The sequence below is a fragment of the Panthera leo genome, chromosome B2 (genome assembly GCF_018350215.1).
Source record: "Panthera leo isolate Ple1 chromosome B2, P.leo_Ple1_pat1.1, whole genome shotgun sequence".
Lineage (NCBI taxonomy): Eukaryota > Metazoa > Chordata > Mammalia > Carnivora > Felidae > Panthera > Panthera leo.
Genome location: NC_056683.1, coordinates 105485289 through 105501532, shown reverse-complemented (window position 1 = coordinate 105501532; position 16244 = coordinate 105485289). Strand labels below are relative to the sequence as shown.

Genomic DNA, 16244 nt, shown 5'->3' with positions numbered 1-16244 from the left:
CACACTGAGCGTGGAGCCTGCTTTGGATTCTCTCTCTTCCTCTCTAAATAAATAAACATTAAAAAAGAGCCTGACCACAATTGGGCATGGTAAAGATGAGTGATACTGTGTTAAGGGTTAGAGAGTCTGTCAGAAGCTCTAATTAGAATGCTCCCTGCCCCATTATGTATCCAGGGCCCCACTGACTGCTAGGACAGCGTCTCCCAAAGTGGGCACTGTATGCTTTTGAGTCTTTGGGAAACTTAAAAGGAGGTCAAGCCTTCATCTCCAAAAAAGATCTGCAAGATAAATTTCACCAGTAGAATTTTACCTTTTTCTTTGCCACGGGCCATCTCACAGCCCTTAGAGCGCACAGTGACGTTCTCACAGCAGACACAGGTTGGAATATTCTCAGGGAACCCCTTCCTCAGTGGGTGTCTCCTGATGTAGTGTTCCATAGGGCACATGGCCAGCCAACTCCTGGGCTAGGCTCTCAAAAATGGGATGCACACTGGGATTCCATGATGGGGCTTCTGGGATTAAGGCTGAGATGCAGAGAAGTGGATTCTGGCCTTGAGGCTTTAAAGAACAATACTAAAATTATACTATGTGAATCTGATAATTCAAAAGGAAGAATTTTCCCACTGTTGTGAACTCACAAGTGCTGTGGGGGAAATTTGTAACAAATTGGATGCATTCTTTAGGAGAAGTTGCTTAATTTCAGAGATAAAAAGGGGAAAAAACTTGTTTGTACAGCAAAACAAGTCTAAGACAACTATTTTATCTCTGTTGAATAGATGCTTAGGATAAGGAAGTTAGAGAAAAGCAGCTGCTGACCTTTACCAATAATGTCAGGATGTTGATGTAATGTCCAAGTTGCAATTGCTGGGGGTGAAGATAAACGCGGGAAATCTTTCCTGTCTCTACCACGCGCTATATTTTCTAACCTTGGTTCCATGTTAAATATACACACCGCCAATATTCAGATAAAGTGTAAATGGACATTGAATTTTCTCTCTGGAGTAAAAAAAAAAAAAATCCAGTATACCAAGTGTGGATAAAGTTAATCTCATTTCGTTAAAACTATAAACATCTCTCTCTCTCTCTCTCTCTCTCTCTCTCTCTCACACACACACACACACACGTACACACACACGTTGTCACTTTTCCAGATACATTTTTCAAAACCTCAGCAAGAACCAAAATGTTATTGGAATAGTTAAAAAAAAATCGCCATAATATTGTGAAAATGCTAATAACACCTGGCATTTACTAAACATTTATTATAAAATGTGGCAGATAGAGTATTCTACGGGACTTTATGTTACTGAATCTTCTTATAAGTGTATTCTACCGATAATAAATATTAGTTCCCTTTTTAAAATTATGAAACATTTCATACATACACATACAGACATATAGAAAGTAATATCTCAAACATCCAAGAATATACCCCATAGCTTGTAAGATAGGCCATTTCCAATAGAGCACAACTGAAGACCCCAACACCCCTTTTCCATCCCACACCCCTCTTGTTATTGCCCCTGTTCTATGTGTGAAGAAGAGGCTCTGAGAAGCCGGGTAACTTGGCCCAGGTGGCTGAGCTGGCACCTGAACCTCTCCTGAATTCCAGAAACCACGGACCTCAGTCCCTGCGCTTTAAGGCTGCAGCTGCTAAAGTCACCCAATGTGGAGGTGAGGAAACTGAGGCAGACAGACTTAAGACTTGCCCATGCTCACATTACTGCTGAGCAGCACAATTAGTATTAAAACCCACATTATTCTTTTATAGTCTTACTCTTCTTGTCTCAAAATTAACATGAGGAAAGTAGCCATGGTTAATTCAGGGATTCTTGTAAAACTTATGAGAAACTCTATCACCCTCTCTCTTTAATTATTTAAGCAAGTACTTTTTACCACACTATTAAGGGACAGTCTAATGAGAGGTGACTATTTTACCTCCAACAAAGGTTGTTCACTTTTCTTAGCACCAAGGTGGCTCCTAAAAGATGCTCTGTAAATGAAGTTTTCAGTGGATCAAAGTGCTGCTTCTTAACCTTCTGTGGGCACACCAGTCATCTTGGGATCTGGGTAATAGGCAGGGCCTGGAAATTCTGTGCGTTCAAAAGGTTCTTGGTAATGACTATTTTGCTGATGCCTGAAAGATATACTCTGAATAGCAAGAGACTTAAAGAGCCCTTATTAATTAATTCCTATTAATAGATAGGGACCAGGGGTTCCTGGATGGCTCAGTCAGTTAAGCATCAGACTTTGGCTTAGGTCAGGATCACACAGTTGGTGGGTTTGAGCCCCACGTCTGATTCTGTGCTGACAGCTTGGAGCCTGGAGACTGCTTTGGATTTTGTGTTTCCCTCTCTCTCTGCCCCTCCCCCGCTCACACTCTATCTCTCAAAAATGTTAAAAAATTAAAAAAAAATAGATAGGGATCTTGCAGTGAACCTTTTCAAAAATGAAAAATTCTTGAGATACCAGTTTTATATGGTTTTAATATCTATTCCTAAAATTGGAACAAGTCTATGTTCTTAACTCTTTGACACTTATTTTCATGATTTCATTTATAAGTCTAGAACAGACAATAATAAATTTCAGGATCTACATTTAAGACAGGGTGACATTTCTGACACCTGGAAAAAAGTGTCAATTTAGAAATTATTTAGGGGTAACTGGGTGGTTCAGTCTGTTAAGAGACCAACTTCAGCTCAGGTCATGACCTCACAGTCTGAGAGTTCGAGTCCCACGTCAGGCTCTGTGCTGACAGCTCAGAGCTTGGTGCCTGCTTCTGATTCTATGTCTCCCTCTCTCTTTGCCCCTTCCCTGCTTGCTCTCTGTCTCTGTCTCTGTCTCTCTCTCTCAAAAACAAACATTAAAAAAAATTTTTTTAAAGAAATTATTTGAGCATATGGTAGAAAATACACAAAGAAATGGGATGAGAAATTTTCTAGGAACATACACATATGTACCATATAGAAGTAAAAAGCAATCAACGTTTACTGACCAGAAAATAGCAAATCTCAGTTAGGAAAGAAATGGTATCTTATCATGCATCTACTGAAGTATGAAACATTAAGAGTTGATGGAGGAAAAAATAAACTTTATAAGCTCATATCACATTGCACAGTCCCCAAAAAGTATACTGCCTTTGTACATTCCACATCTTGTACCACAGACTTTATCACAATGCAATAAAAACACATGGTTAACTACTAATTGAGACTTGAAAAAGTCTTAATATTTCTGGGGCAAATGTGATCACCTCTAAGAGAAACCAAAGACTATTACAGATTTATTGCATAAATAGCTTCCTGAAAATATGTTTCTCTAAGACTTCTTTAACTTGATCTCCCCAGGACAAGAGCTTTCCTAGAAGATGAAGGACAGGAGACCATCCTAAGGTATCTAGGATTGTAGGACATGCACCTGTATCCCATTATGGACACTCAAAGTGAGTGTGTCTTGGGAAGCCTGGGTGGCTCAGTCGGTCAGTTAGGCATCCGAATTTGGCTCAAGTCATGATCTCATCATTTGTGAGTTCGAGCCCCATGTTGGGCTCTAACAGCTTGGAGCCTGAAGCCTGCTTTGGATTCTGTGTCTCCCTCTCTCTCTGTCCTTCCCCTGTTCTCACTCTGTCTCTCTCTGTCTCTCAAAAGCTGAATAAAAGTTAAAAAAAAAAAAATTAAAAAAAAAAATGAGTGTGCCTGGGGTAAATGATTCAATCTTTCTGATCTCAGTTCCTTTCTTTCATAGCTCTCAGAACTGTTGGGATTCAATTAGATGCAAAAACCACTTGATAAATCAACATACCTATGAAGGTAGGGTTTTAAATTTTTATTGACATAAAAAAATCTACATGGAAAAGCAATGATCGATGGATGCTTACACCACCAAATGAAATGTTGATGGGGAAGAGTAATTTTCCTGAGTAAGAAACTATCATTTCACAGACTATTTACAGGTCATAAAAGAAAAAGGCAGCTTCACAATGGAGGGATCAAGCTGTCACTTCCTGAAGTCACTGATCATTTTTTAGCATGATAGAAAGTGGGACAATAATAACAATAATAATGTATGCATCTTGAGACACAATCAGCAGCACATGACACCTTTGTGGTACTTTCACCAAAAACACTTAGCATTAATCTAATCAAGTCTTTAGGTCTAATTTCAAGGTTATAGAGAATTACAGTCTCAAGAATTATGCATCTTGAGACACAATCAGCAGCACATGACACCTTTGTGGTACTTTCACCAAAAACACTTAGCATTAATCTAATCAAGTCTTGAGGTCTAATTTCAAGGTTATAGAGAATTACAGTGGCTAGCGCACCAAGTAAAAAACACAAAACTCAGAAGCCAGTTGGTCTAATTTAAGATTGATCTGTGTCACAAAATAGCTGAACCTGATTTCCTTGCAGGAAAACAAAACACATGTGTGTAGCGGTCACTGGTACCTAAAAAGTGACTTAAGAGATAGAATAACTGTAATGTGTGGACCTCATTTGGGTCTTTCTTCGTATAAAGCAGCAGTAAAAAGACATGTTTAGATCAACTGGGTAAATTTGAATATGATTTGACTATTAGATGATATTAAGACGGCACCATCAATATTTTTAGGGGTGTTCAGTGCACTGTAGTAATATAAGAGACTATTTAGAAACGCAAATGAAGTATTTGGGAGAGAAATGCCATTTGGTCTTTAACAGATGTCAAATACCTCAGGGAGGGGAAGTGTTTCTGTTAAGATCTTAGTAATACAGCACAGCAACTGTAGCAAAGAGGATGAAAAAGGGACGGGGGGGGGGGGGGGGGGGGGGGGGGGGAAGAAGATGAAAAACCGAAAGAGAAAAGAATTTCCTACCCACAAGGCAAGACGGTTTCATAGATTTTTAGACCCTATGGAGCTAGGAGCAACAGTAGATACTGGGGCATTTCTCTATCTGGAGGCTATCTTCAATTTTAGTCTCTTGGCAAAGCAAGGGCTTTTTCAGGGGGAAAAAAGGCAAATCATGGTCCATGTAATTCTCAAAATAAGCAGCCTCTGTTCTAAACTCCTCAGAATGGGAGTAATTCAATAAACAGCTCTCATGTTTCAGTGGTCCTATGGACTATTAAGTCTCAAAAGTTTCTTCTTCTGGGCTGAAATCAACCACATTTCAATATGAGGCAAGCTTGCTTTTGTGAAAAGCCATAAGAAGGCTGAATTAAATCCATTCAGCCATTTAAAAATTAAGTGAGTCTCACAGAGGTTTTACCTACATTTCCTGTAGGAACTTTTATGCACTAGTAATTCAAATTTACTGTACTTCTTAACTTTTAATATCCATTGGCCTTGTACGTTGACAGAATAGCAAAATATAGTTTTCTTTCCCTTTTTTCAAGAATAAGAGTGCTCTTTAAAAAATAATTCATACACAACTTTTAGGCATATCCACTAAACAGACTTAATCATGAAATGGAACTAGATTAGTACTAATTTCCAAGGATTTTAATTTTGTGATGAAAGAGACTGTTCTTTTCCCTTCCTGTAAAATGTAAATATGTTGGCCACTGAATTAAAAGGCCATAATAGTGGTTGTAATTTGAGTTGGAAAATGAATATAAAACTATATAAAACAAATGTGGTTATCAGTAAAGATAAACTCCAAATAGTCTAATCATTGACAAAGTTGAGTCCTTTAAGTATGAATTAAGAATCTCATCCAGGAAGGACCAAGAAATCTTACCTTTCTGATACTTACTACATTCAGAGTAATAATTTTCTCAAATATAGTATGGGCAAATTTCTTCTGACTCCAAAAGCAAGGAAGGGTTATTTGAAACACACAAAAGACAAAAATCTGGACAAGACCCATAGCTGATTGGACAAGACAAAAATTCCATTTTCCCATTAGATATTCCTCAGTAGCAGTAAAGGACTTGAAAATGAATTTTCGGTTTCCCTGAAGGCTAATTCTAAATATAAACTTAGAATTTTTTCCCCAAACAGTATGGTGAAAGCTTTTAATAAAATGTGAAGTTGAAAAAGAAGCAGATTATAAAAGCACGTACAGACTAGGTAGTAGAATGAGTACCCAGGTATTAGTTTTATTGTTGTTCTTTACACCTTACACATATTTATAGATGAAATTTTATTACCCAATTTATAGTAAAAAAAAAAAAAAAAAGTAGATAGTATATAAGTGTGTGTGTGCATATGTACATTGGTTGTGGGGATATATATTTGTATTTATGTGTGTGTGTGTGTGTGTGTGTGTGTGTGTGTGTGTGTGTGCCAAAAACTTGTCCTTACTGGTTCTCTGTGTAACAGTTTCCTTGCAGGATTACGGTATGTCGGTACAATATTATTTATCGACACCCTGCTTTATTCCACAACTGTTGTGCCTTGTAAGCATTGGGGAATATGTTTGGGAAAGCAGTCAGGAAAGAAAGTCCCATCGTAAAGAGAAATTTTTTTGTTTGTTTTTGATTTTGTTTTTTGTGGGTTTTTTGTGGGGGGTGGGGGGTGAAGCTCCAGTGTAGCTTTATAAAAAGGGAGAAATGGGGTAAAATAAAACCACTTAGCTAATACCTTGTTTCAAGGTTATTCTTTGCAGCTTTTCTTACAAAAAAAATCCACCTAAGCTAAAATTACCACACATAAGACACAAGACATTTCTGCACATATTAGGTACAATTTCACACAGCATAAAAGCTCCCAGAGAGATAGTTCACAAAGGCTAGATTAATAGATCAAGTTGAAATGGCAGTAAACACTCAAGGCATACATGACAATGTGGTTTAGTACAGTGATAATGTCACAAATGTCTAAACACTGTCCCAGTGATTTTCAAGGTAAAATAGGCCCCTGATGCCCTCAATGTATAAGCATCTGGAGATCTTGGGGACCTCCGACTCACGTGCTCCAATACCACCTGCTGCAATATTCTTAAGACTGCCAGTGCCTAACTCATGGAAGCTTTCCTGGTGCTGCCTGTAAAGGAGTCTCAAAGATTCTCAAACCTTTTCAGAGTTGAATTTAATTATTTTCTTGAATACGTTCAGAGTGTTTCCTAAGTCATCACAATAGTCATGTATGCAATTCTGTTTACAACTTAGTGAATATCACCATTCATTCTCTCAAACCTCAGCCACACCATTCATGCGCCGACTAGGAAATAGTTATCTGGAACCCTTTCTCTACCAGGAACTGTTCCAGGTGCTGGTGGAGACTATAAAAAGCTCCTTTCATCTCTACTCTCCCCTATTATCCTCCCCTCCCCCTTACCCCTGGCCAAAAAACAAACAACAACAAAACCAAAAAACAAAAATAAACTCTCTTCAATCCAACTAAAAGGCAAGTTTGACAGTTGGTCTGGATTCAGCATACTAGAGCTCACAGTTAAAATTTATTTCTACATTGGGCTAGAAATCGCCATGTGGGTTTTTCCCAACAATTAAGTCTCTCCCACTTCCCTACCCCCACGGCAAACAACTATTTTTTTATATATATACAAAGCAGGGAACATCTGGAAAATGACATCAACATGACTCTTCAGTTGCAAAAAGACAAGATTACGCCATAGTCTAAAGAAAAAAGAAATCTGAAGGTCTGGTGATATTTATGGGTTTATCCTCAAAGCCAAACTTCAAATATACCAGAATGAATTCTTCTATTTTAAACCCATATTTCAGACTTTTTGTCTATAAATAACAATGGGACTAGACATAGAATTTTATTACTTTGTCTTGTTCTGGTTTTGAGTCTCAGCTAGAGTCACAGCTTTGAGTCTTTAACAACAGGGCAGGAACTGTGTTTCCACTGCATTCTCCCCCCCACCCGCCCTGTCCTCAGGGAGCACACATCCCCTCCTGAGCCCCATCATGTGGTGGCCACTGTTCAAAGCACAAAGTTCCTCCCAGACCTGACATTCTTCTAGGGGGAAGTCAGACAAATTAAATAAAAGGGTAAATGACATATTCTGTTGGAAGATGGTAGTGCTCCCAAGAAAAATGAAAGCAGGGAAGGTGGGGAGGAGTCCTGGGGGATGGCAGGAGGGTTACAGGTGATTAGGGACACTCTCCCTGAGAAAGGAACATCTGAACAAAGACTGAAGGGGGAGGGAGTGATGTAGATATTTGGGGCAGGCCTATTTTAGGCAACATGTGCAAAGGCTCTGAGGCAGAAGAATGTCTGCTATCTTTGAAAAATGGCAAGAAATCCAGTATGGCTGGGAGTATGGGGGAGCACGGAAGAAAATGAGGTCCTAGAAGCAGTGGGGGAGGCAGAACAAAGGGATCCCATATTTGTCAAATTAGTAGTAATAAACAGAAATGAAAAGTAAGATAGCTGGCATTCATTGAGCTTTTACCATGTGCTAAGTGCAACTCCGGAGAGGTTATGTTATTATCTCCTTAAAAAACACGAAATTTGTTACTCTAATATGTATAGGGTAGACTTTATGCTATAGGACACACATAGCAGTAAATCCAAAACTTTACAGGAAATATTTCCATATTTCCCTGAACAAGCTTTTTTGGTTTTGTTTTGTTCTTTCTGCCTTAACATGACTAAAACCTTTGATAAATGGTGCAGTTAATTTCACTTTCCCATGCGTCTTAAAAATAAAAACATAATTCCTTATAAATGTCAGATGTCTAGCCTATTTCCAAGTTATGTTTTGTATGTGATTTTCAAGTCTGTTTCAGTACCACAAGTTTAAGGAGTTCAACTTATAAAATAAAAAGTTAATAAATACAGTTCAGGACACTATTCAGAGTTCAAATCATAATAGCATCCTTTGGTTTAATGAATCCTTTAACACAACTTCCTTTCTGAACTATATGGTGCAACTTAATGTTTCTGAGTGGTACAAATTACATCTACTGTAGCCAAAAGGCACCGTCTATGTTCTGCTGGCATGTTCCCTTCTTTCTGATGTTCTTTTATTTAAAAGGCATCCTTGCCACCCAGCTGACAGGGCATCTGGGTGCCTCAGTTGGTTAAGTGTCCAACTTTGGCTCAGCTCATGGTCTTACGATTTGTGGGTTTGAGTCCCACATCGGGCTCTGTGCTGACAGCTCAGAGCCTGGAGCCTGCTTCAGATTCTCTGCTTTAGATTCTGTCTCCCTCTCTCTCTGCCCCCACCCCCCACCTGTGCTTGTGCTCTCTTTCTCTCAAAAATAAATAAATAAACATTAAAAAAAAAAAAGGCATCCTTACATACAGAAATAAAGCATTCCAAGGGGGCTGGGCTTGCTAACCAAATTAATTAATGGAAGCACCAGATGAACCTTCATAAAGAACTTCAGTAGATTCTCTATTACTTAGTTTCTACTAATTAGGAAACAATTTGAAGATAATCTCCTAAACATGAAGAGATTGTTCAGTTCAACCCAAGAAACATTTACTGAGCACCTCTGTCAGGTGCCAGGATGATGACGACAATCCCAGTCACTCCCTCAAGAACTTACAGACTAAAGGGCAGACAGAACCCCAGACCTCAGAGATGATGGAAAGTCTGGGGTGGGTGCAAACACTGATACAGAAGCTACCCAAATAAACTTGTGCTTACCTTTTAAGAAGCCACTCACCTAGAACATCAGACATCTGCTGTCCCATCTCTAACCAAATATACACAAGTGATGACTTAAGAACAAACCTTCCAATAGTAACAAATAAGAGTTGGGCAGAATTTTTAAGGCAATTTTTAAGTATCCAGTTCTATGCTTACAAGTTTCCTTAGACACTGCTTATTTTTACTCTTCACTAACACTTCAATCACAAAAAGGAAATCTTTCTCATACACATCTCCAAATATTTTGGGGAAGGGAGAATCAGGGATGTTTAGTTAGCACAAAATCTTCACATGAATTAGGGTATTTTATTCTCAAAACTTATAATAAAGGTAAGAAGACTTAAGTCTAAGCCTACAGATTTATAATAATTGAATCAATACTAAAGATTAACTTATATGTGGTGTTATGAAGTTCAAAAACCATGTGAAACAATCTGTATAAATATCTCAATTTAGTTAACTAGGTCCAGAGGAGCAGGGCAGAAGCAGCAGCAGACGTCAGACCAAATGTTGCTCATCAAGTCCTACTGTCTGGGGCCTGGCAGGCTATAAACACTAGAAGAGGTGGCCACTTAAAAAAATAAATAAATAAATAAATAAATAAATAAATAAATAAATAGAGCAAAAGCACCAGATAGGCAAGCGTCAGCCCTACAAAGGAACCAGTATAGCTTCTCCAGACTCTGACATAAAAAACTGGAATAATTTCACTGACTTGGCTTATAAATATTCAGATTAAAGTATCACATTCGTTTCCTGAAACAGAACACAATGAATGAAAGTGTAATATTAAATTGTCCATGACACAGATGGTAGCCATTTATCATCATCCTTACATTATAAAATGTTTCCGCCATCTCAAAGCTGATTTGAATCAGAATTACCTGGGGGAATTTTTTTGTAAGTGCATATTCCCAGGCCCCACCCCATGGGCAATTCTGATTCACAATCCGGAGCTGGGGCTTTACAAAACTTCCCGAGACAGTCGTGATCAGGCAGGTTGGGACCCGAGAAGCACCAGACTAGGCTGACTCCCAGAATAATGAAGGTAAAATGGAATAAACGGTCCTCTTCTCATCAAAAACAGACCGTTATGCCAGGGCTGCCCTCTTGTAAACATGAAGATGGCTAATCACACCTATGACCACCATCCAACCACAGCCAGTAGCGTATCTCAAGACCAAATGGGTGTGCCTGCTTAAACTTAGGGACACTTGCCAAACAGGTGACCCAGGGCTAATTGGGAACATCACAGATGTGAGAAATATTCAAAAAAAAAAAACAAAAAAAACACTGATTATTGCTTCATTCAAGAGGTATCAGAACCAGAGTTCCTAGGAGATTTTTTTTTTTTTTAGTAAATGTCCCAAATCTAAGTTTTGCTTTTTTTGTGTGATTGAATACGTATGCCTTTACTGGTTCTTTTAACATCCTAAACATATAGGATGTTTCATGGAAACTCGAATGACACCATCATCTTCCACCAGTCAACTGCTATAAAATCTCAAATTTGAAGCTCAATAAAAAATCTAAGCAATCACACTTGTTCCCTGAGAACCAAGCACCTGTTCACCAGCCTGGATGATCTTCTTTGTAAAGATGGATGGCAGTTTTGGCCAGATTAGTACAGGGCCACAGTGTCACAGGGATTCACAGACCTGCAGTATTAAAGTTGCATCTTCGGGAAGCACCTGGGTGGCTCTGTTGGTTCAGCAACTGACTCTTGATTTTTGGCGCTCAGGACCCGATCTCATGGTTGGTAAGATCAAGCCCAGGATCCAGCTCCCTGCTAGGTGGAGCCTGCTTGGGATTCTCTTTCTCTCTTTCTCTCTCTCTATCCCTCTCCCACTCTTTCCCTCTCTCTCTCTAAAATAAATAAATAAACTTAAAAAGAGAAAGTTGCATCTTCAAACAGTGATGAGAAACATTTTTTAAGTGCTTAAGATACCTGTGATCAAAATCCTACATATTCAATAAAAGCATACATGTTTTTTAAATTTTTTTTTAAATTTTTTTTAATGTTTATTTATTTTTGAGACAGAGAGAGACAGAGCATGAACGGGGGAGGGTCAGAGAGAGAGGGAGACACAGAATCGGAAAGAGGCTCCAGGCTCTGAGCCGTCAGCACAGAGCCGGACGCGGGGCTCGAACTCACGGACCGTGAGATCATGACCTGAGCCGAAGTCGGACGCTTAACCGACTGAGCCACCCAGGCGCCCCCATGTTTTTTAAATTTTATAACGTTTATTCATTTTTGAGAGACAGAGTGTGAGAGTGGGTGGGGCATAGAGAGGGAGACACAGAATCTGAAGCAGGCTCCAGGCTCAGAGCTGTCAGCACAGAACCAGACTTGGGTCTGGAACCCACCAACCGTGAGATCATGACCTGAGCCAAAGTCCAACCCTTAACCGACTAAGGCACCCAGGCGCCCCCAAAGCGTACATATTTATTAAATTTTTAGGATATGCATAGCATTCTATTAGTGCCAAGGCATATTTTGTCTAAACTTCAGCTTTGAAACAAATAAATTGGTATGTAAGCAAACTTAGGAACCACCAGTCACATCTTAAGTAGCCATGCTTCAGACTGGGAATGGATATGTGGTTCAGTGGGGGAAAAAAAAGCGCCAGCATTTGGTTTAGCAGTGAAACTTGCTTCATTAGAAAACACGGGTGGGGGTGGGAGAGCTGTCAAAATATTCTAGATGGTTAGTGCTATTCAATAACCTCGGTTGTATAGGGGCAGAAGTAGGGAAGGAAAGAAACATGAACTGCAAAGCCGCAGAAAGCTGCCCTAATCAGGAAAGAACTAATTAACAAGGATTTGTCTAGGGCTGGTGAAACGGCTTACTGTTTTAATCAGGTGGATGCGCAGAGGCAAACTGGGCTGTGGATTAATTAATTACGTCCAACCTGAAACCAAGGACCAGGTCCACAGAAAGAGCAGCCTGGTCGGGAGTCGACTCGCTCAAACACCCAAGAAGGAGCCACAGGACTCCAACTTGGGGCGCAGGCGGCACACGAGTGAGAAGCGGCAGGGCGGCCCGCCGGCCCCCTGGCCACAACCCCGGGGAAACATCTGCCCCCGGTTCCTACAAGCCGCGAACGCACCCGCTAGGATCGCAGCCGCGCACGGAGCGCCCCGGCCGCCCAGCAGCTCGGCAGCCTTGTCAAGGGAGGCTTGGGCGCAGCGTCCCCACACACGGCTCTCCCCTGTGGCGGCCGGGGTCGCCACCTCGGGGCCATGTCACTTCTCCCGGGGCCGGCGGAGTCAGGAAGTCTGGGAGCCGAGTGAGCCCGGCTTCGGGGCAAGAAGAGCGAACGCGGGCAGGCGTCGAGTTGCTTCTCTCGTTGAGCGGAGAAGGAAGGAGTTGGGTGGGGGGACGATCCGAAATTCAGTAACTATTTTATACTCGAGCCGCCGTCGGCCAGAAAGGGCAGGACTCCTCGGGGTGCAGGCGGAGACCCCACTTCCTCCCGCGCCTGGTCCCTCCAGGCCCGGCCCGGCCCACCCCCGCCGGCCGCGCTCCACTCACCCTGCTCGCCCGCCTGCAGCCGGAGCGGGGCGGAGACCACAAGCAGGAGGGCCAGGAGACCGCGGGCGCCCGCCACCATGGCCCCCCCGGGCGCCAGCCTGGCTCGCTCGGCCTCCCCTCCGCGGGCGCAGAGGCACCGCTGCCCCGGCCGGGCCGCCTCCTCCGCGGCCGAGCGCGCCGCCGGGACTGGGCGCAGCCGCGGCCCCGCACCGAATCCCATTGGGGCGGCTGGGAGCCCAGCCCGGCGGGGGCGTCGCCCGCCCCGCCCAGCCCAGCCCAGCCCAGCCCCGCGCGCCGGCCCCCAAAGGAGGAAGTCGAGCTCCCTGGCGGCTGCTGGCCGAGAGGCCGGAGGCGCACCAGACTCGGCCCGCGGTCTCCAGTAGGTACCCGGCGCTCCTCGCTTCACTCTCCCCTTTTCTTCCGCCGCTCTTCCCCCAATGCACGTGAACCTGGGAGACAGAGGGACACCTGGCCTGAGGACCTGCCCTGAGCCCCGCTGTGCCTAGGTCCTCCCCAGAGTTCCGGAGCGCGCGGTGGGTGCGTCAGAAAGGCTGCTCTCCACCAGGGCTTTGCCAGCCCCACGGGGGCGGGAAAGCCAGGAGAGCAGCACTGGAGAACTCGAAATGTTGTTTGATAGGTTGATGATGGTGACAATTAAAATGTAATTCAAGTCCCTCCATTCATTCATTCAAAAGTTATTAAGTTCCAGCAGTGTGGCAGGCAGGCACAGTGCTAAATAAACCCTTGTGACACTTGCAGACGTTAAAAATAATCAGGCAAGTGTATAATGCAAATTGCAATAGGTAACATGAAGACTACTTGGGGAGCACATTCAGGAAGATCTAATTAGATGGCGGGTGAAGAGACCGCGGGGGAGCAATCAGCCAGGAGAGGCCTCACTTAAAAAGTGGCTTCTAAACTGAGACTGAGTGGGATTTGGGAAAGCAGAGGGCGGGGGACTGGAAGACAGCCGCAGAGTGCGAAGGAACTGAGGGAGGAAGAGGTCAGGGTGTCTGGAGCAGGGTGCACAGGTGGTTGGTTACATGGCAAGAGGTGGGAGCCCGTGCACGCAGCAGGCGCCAGAACGTGGAGGGCCTGGAAGGCCACGTAAAGGCTGTTTAACTTGACCCTCGGACTAGAGAGCAGCCACGGAAGGTTCGGACGAGCGAACTGATTCTCCGGGGGTGTGGAGAAGGGCTGGGGCGGGGCTGGGGGAGGGCAAGCATGAAGAGTGGAGATTTACAAGGCTATTACCGAGTAGTTGAATGGGGAAGTGGCAGTGCAAATGAACGTGGACAGATTAAATACATATTTTAAAGACTGTGATATCTTCAGCCTGCTTGCAGGTCTCCCGTGCTTCCTCCACTGCTGCACCCTGCAATTTTCCTAGGTAACACGCAGCCATAGTTAACACCTGCTAGTCCCCGCTGAGGTCCAATATTCGCCAGCCGCATGCTCTTTGGATACCCAGATAGACTCTGTTTATACATGCATTCATTTTTTCGTCTGTCATTATTTTTTAACCAGGTAAAAACCCTGTTGAAATTTCCAATGAGTTTGTCTTTGGGCTTTGCTTTCTCAAAGACGGCAGAGCCTATGGGAAAGAGCTTGGACTTAGAGCCTACGGGAAAGAGCTTGGACTTTAGAAATGAGGCTGATCCAAGCCTGAATCCCGGATCAGCCACTGACTAGGATTGATCCTCTCTGGGCCTCACTTTTTTGGGGGAATAGAATACGTAATTGTCCTGGCTGTCACAGTGAGGACATAAAGTATGTATATACAGTTCTAGCATGTAAGAAGTAATAAATAGGTTTATCACATTGGTATTAAAAGTAAATTCAGGGGTACCTTGGTGGCTCAGTCAGTTAAGCAAGGGGCTCTGGATTTTGGCTCAGGTTATAATCTCACATTTGTGAGATCCAGCTCCCACCCCCACAGCGTGGGTCTCCTTGCTGACAGCAGGGAGCCTGCTTGGGATTCTCTCCCTCCCTCTCTCTGCCCCTTCCCTGCTCCTGTGCTCTCTCTCTCTCTCTCTCTCTCAAAATAAATATTAAAAAATATATATTTAAAAGTAAATTCACACCCATGAAAATGTTGAATATTCTCACACAATAAACAAAAAGGATACTTTAAAACATTGAATTACCCCCTAACTCCAGCTTTCCCTGTTTCTTTTTTCTCTTCATTCCTTCTAAGGAAGTGAGTTGGGGCAGCTGCTGCTGCCCTCCAACAGGTGAGGATCTGTGAGCAATGAATGAAGACAATGAGAGTATTGTTTACAAGTGAGGAATTCACAGGGTGAGCCAGGTGGGCTCCCAGAGGTGACCGTTTCCATCTCAGGTAATACTTTCATGGGAATGAATTAATCTATTCTACAACAGAATCCTGAGCCAGATCAGAGGCGAGGTTTAGGATCTGGTAACGATGACCAAACAAGAAGGCCAACTAGATCCTAGGGCTTTCATTATGCCATGCTTTTCTTGAAAAAATAAAAGCAAAGCATAATGAAAGAAAACTATGAAAATACAACAGATAGTCAATTATAGTTTTGTATGTAATGAAATACATAGACCTTACCAAATTGATCTACTTCAATCATATAGACTTTCATGTTCAGCATGTGTGTCTGTTTTACTCTTGAGAAGATTCCACTATGATTTTTTAAATAATGCGTCGTGGAATCTCAGAACTTAAAGTTTGGAGATTCTATTGAAGTTATAATTATTAGGATCCACGTATAGCATCTCACATATTAAGATGAAAGAACTGCTTATCATGTGAAACCTCTCTGGAAGGGTTTCTCACAGAGCAACTCCACATTTAACCTGTCTCCTCATTTACCATCCAGTCTTTCCATATTTTGCATATCTTACTGCAGTTTATGTTTACATTTGCCAGCTCTTCTGTAAAACTAGGGGGCAGCTAGCTGGTCAGAGATGCCTTGTTTTGCATACATAATATGTATTCTGTATTGCTTAGGCAAGACAGAACTTAAACAGAACTGCAAGCCTATTATTCTAAAGTATTTAGAAAGCTTTAGATTGTGCTTCAATTTGACAACCTCATCAATTGTATCCTTAACATTTGGTAACCCTGTTGTGATCTATGAAGAAGACCAAATGGGATATAAATTTGAAACCCAAGTAGGCTTCTACTT

The 16244-nt window shown here is 42.3% G+C and overlaps 1 protein-coding gene across 2 annotated transcripts in view; it reads right to left on the bottom strand.

Annotated features, from left to right (window-relative positions):
• Positions 1-13259, bottom strand: part of DCBLD1 (discoidin, CUB and LCCL domain containing 1) — a 67304-nt gene extending 54045 nt beyond the window's left edge. Inside the window, exons 1-2 of one of the 2 annotated variants that reach the window (XM_042939684.1) lie at positions 1939-2256; positions 817-996 (exon numbers count right to left, since the gene is read on the bottom strand). In XM_042939684.1, the coding sequence (XP_042795618.1) occupies positions 817-937 (121 nt within the window). In that variant the 5' untranslated portion in view covers positions 938-996; positions 1939-2256. Of the gene's footprint in view, positions 1-816; positions 997-1938; positions 2257-13086 lie in introns of those variants that run through there. The other variant, XM_042939685.1, reaches the window with a different exon arrangement.
• Between the last annotated feature and the right edge of the window lie 2985 nt (positions 13260-16244).